Below are 990 nucleotides of genomic sequence, written 5' to 3' on the forward strand. Positions count from 1 at the left end.
AAGTAAGTCAACTTACGATTACATCATCTTTGCGTTTGATCAAATCACATGAAGAAAAATTTCGACCAAACTGATATCACAAGACGACTAGAAAGTATCAACGGAGTTCGCCGTTCTGCAATTAAATTAGTATTTCAAAGAGATGTAGCTATACAACGTTATGCATTGTGTTCATCAATAAAAATTTACCAAACTGCAAAAACACGTATTCAAAATACAACTATATGAGTCATTGTAAATTTAAATGATCTTAAATTAAACATAGAATCAATTCAGAGTATCAAATCAATAAAACAGAAGATAAAATCAATTTTAAACTATTATCATTTAGCAAAGCACGCTTGCCTATTTTTAATTCATCAACAAGTCTAATTATAGTCGCATGAGAAAATGACTGTAAAGCAAAGCTAATAATATTTATTGAGATATTCTAAAGATATGTCCTTACTTCATTTGCAATATCAACGGGCAGATTTCGAAAAGTACTCGTAATATTATCATAGTTGCCACCTTCAAACACTTGAAACGGGTCTTGCCTTGCAGTAGAAGATGTAGCTGATGTTATTGTCCACCTAAGAAATTACGTATGAAAAAAAGAACCATTTTTATAATGAAAGTATTAAAATATTATTGTGATCAACACATTAAAAACAAAAAATATACTCAAAGTTGTTTCAGAATTAATAAAAAGAAAAATGTAACAATGAACTTTACATCTTACGAATGTATTTACAAAGCTAAATATCATTTTAACTAAATCAATTTAATTAAATAAATAATTAACATTAAATAATTTTAAAATAAAAAAAATAAAATTTTGTGTTAATTGAAATCAAATAAAGCTAAAACTGTAGTTTCAGTAACGTCAAATTTAACATACATTTCAAAATTCGAATAAGGCGCATCAGCCAGCATGGAATTCAAATGGGTATAAAAATGAGTCGAAGAGGAAAACTAGAGATGAATTTATTTATTTAAAGCATTGAAAAC

At 27.0% G+C, this 990-nt stretch overlaps 1 protein-coding gene across 1 annotated transcript; it reads right to left on the reverse strand.

Annotated features, from left to right (window-relative positions):
• Window positions 1-44: 44 nt before the first annotated feature.
• On the reverse strand, window positions 45-954 carry Tsp_15194 (conserved hypothetical protein; the record flags this gene model as incomplete). The annotated part of the gene is made up of 4 exons (XM_003370117.1): window positions 45-115; window positions 319-394; window positions 449-572; window positions 881-954. Coding segments are annotated over 4 exons (345 nt in total), but the record flags the coding sequence as incomplete, so codon positions are not given.
• Between the last annotated feature and the right edge of the window lie 36 nt (window positions 955-990).

This window comes from Trichinella spiralis (assembly GCF_000181795.1).
Source record: "Trichinella spiralis strain ISS 195 chromosome Unknown Scfld1133, whole genome shotgun sequence".
NCBI lineage: Eukaryota > Metazoa > Nematoda > Enoplea > Trichinellida > Trichinellidae > Trichinella > Trichinella spiralis.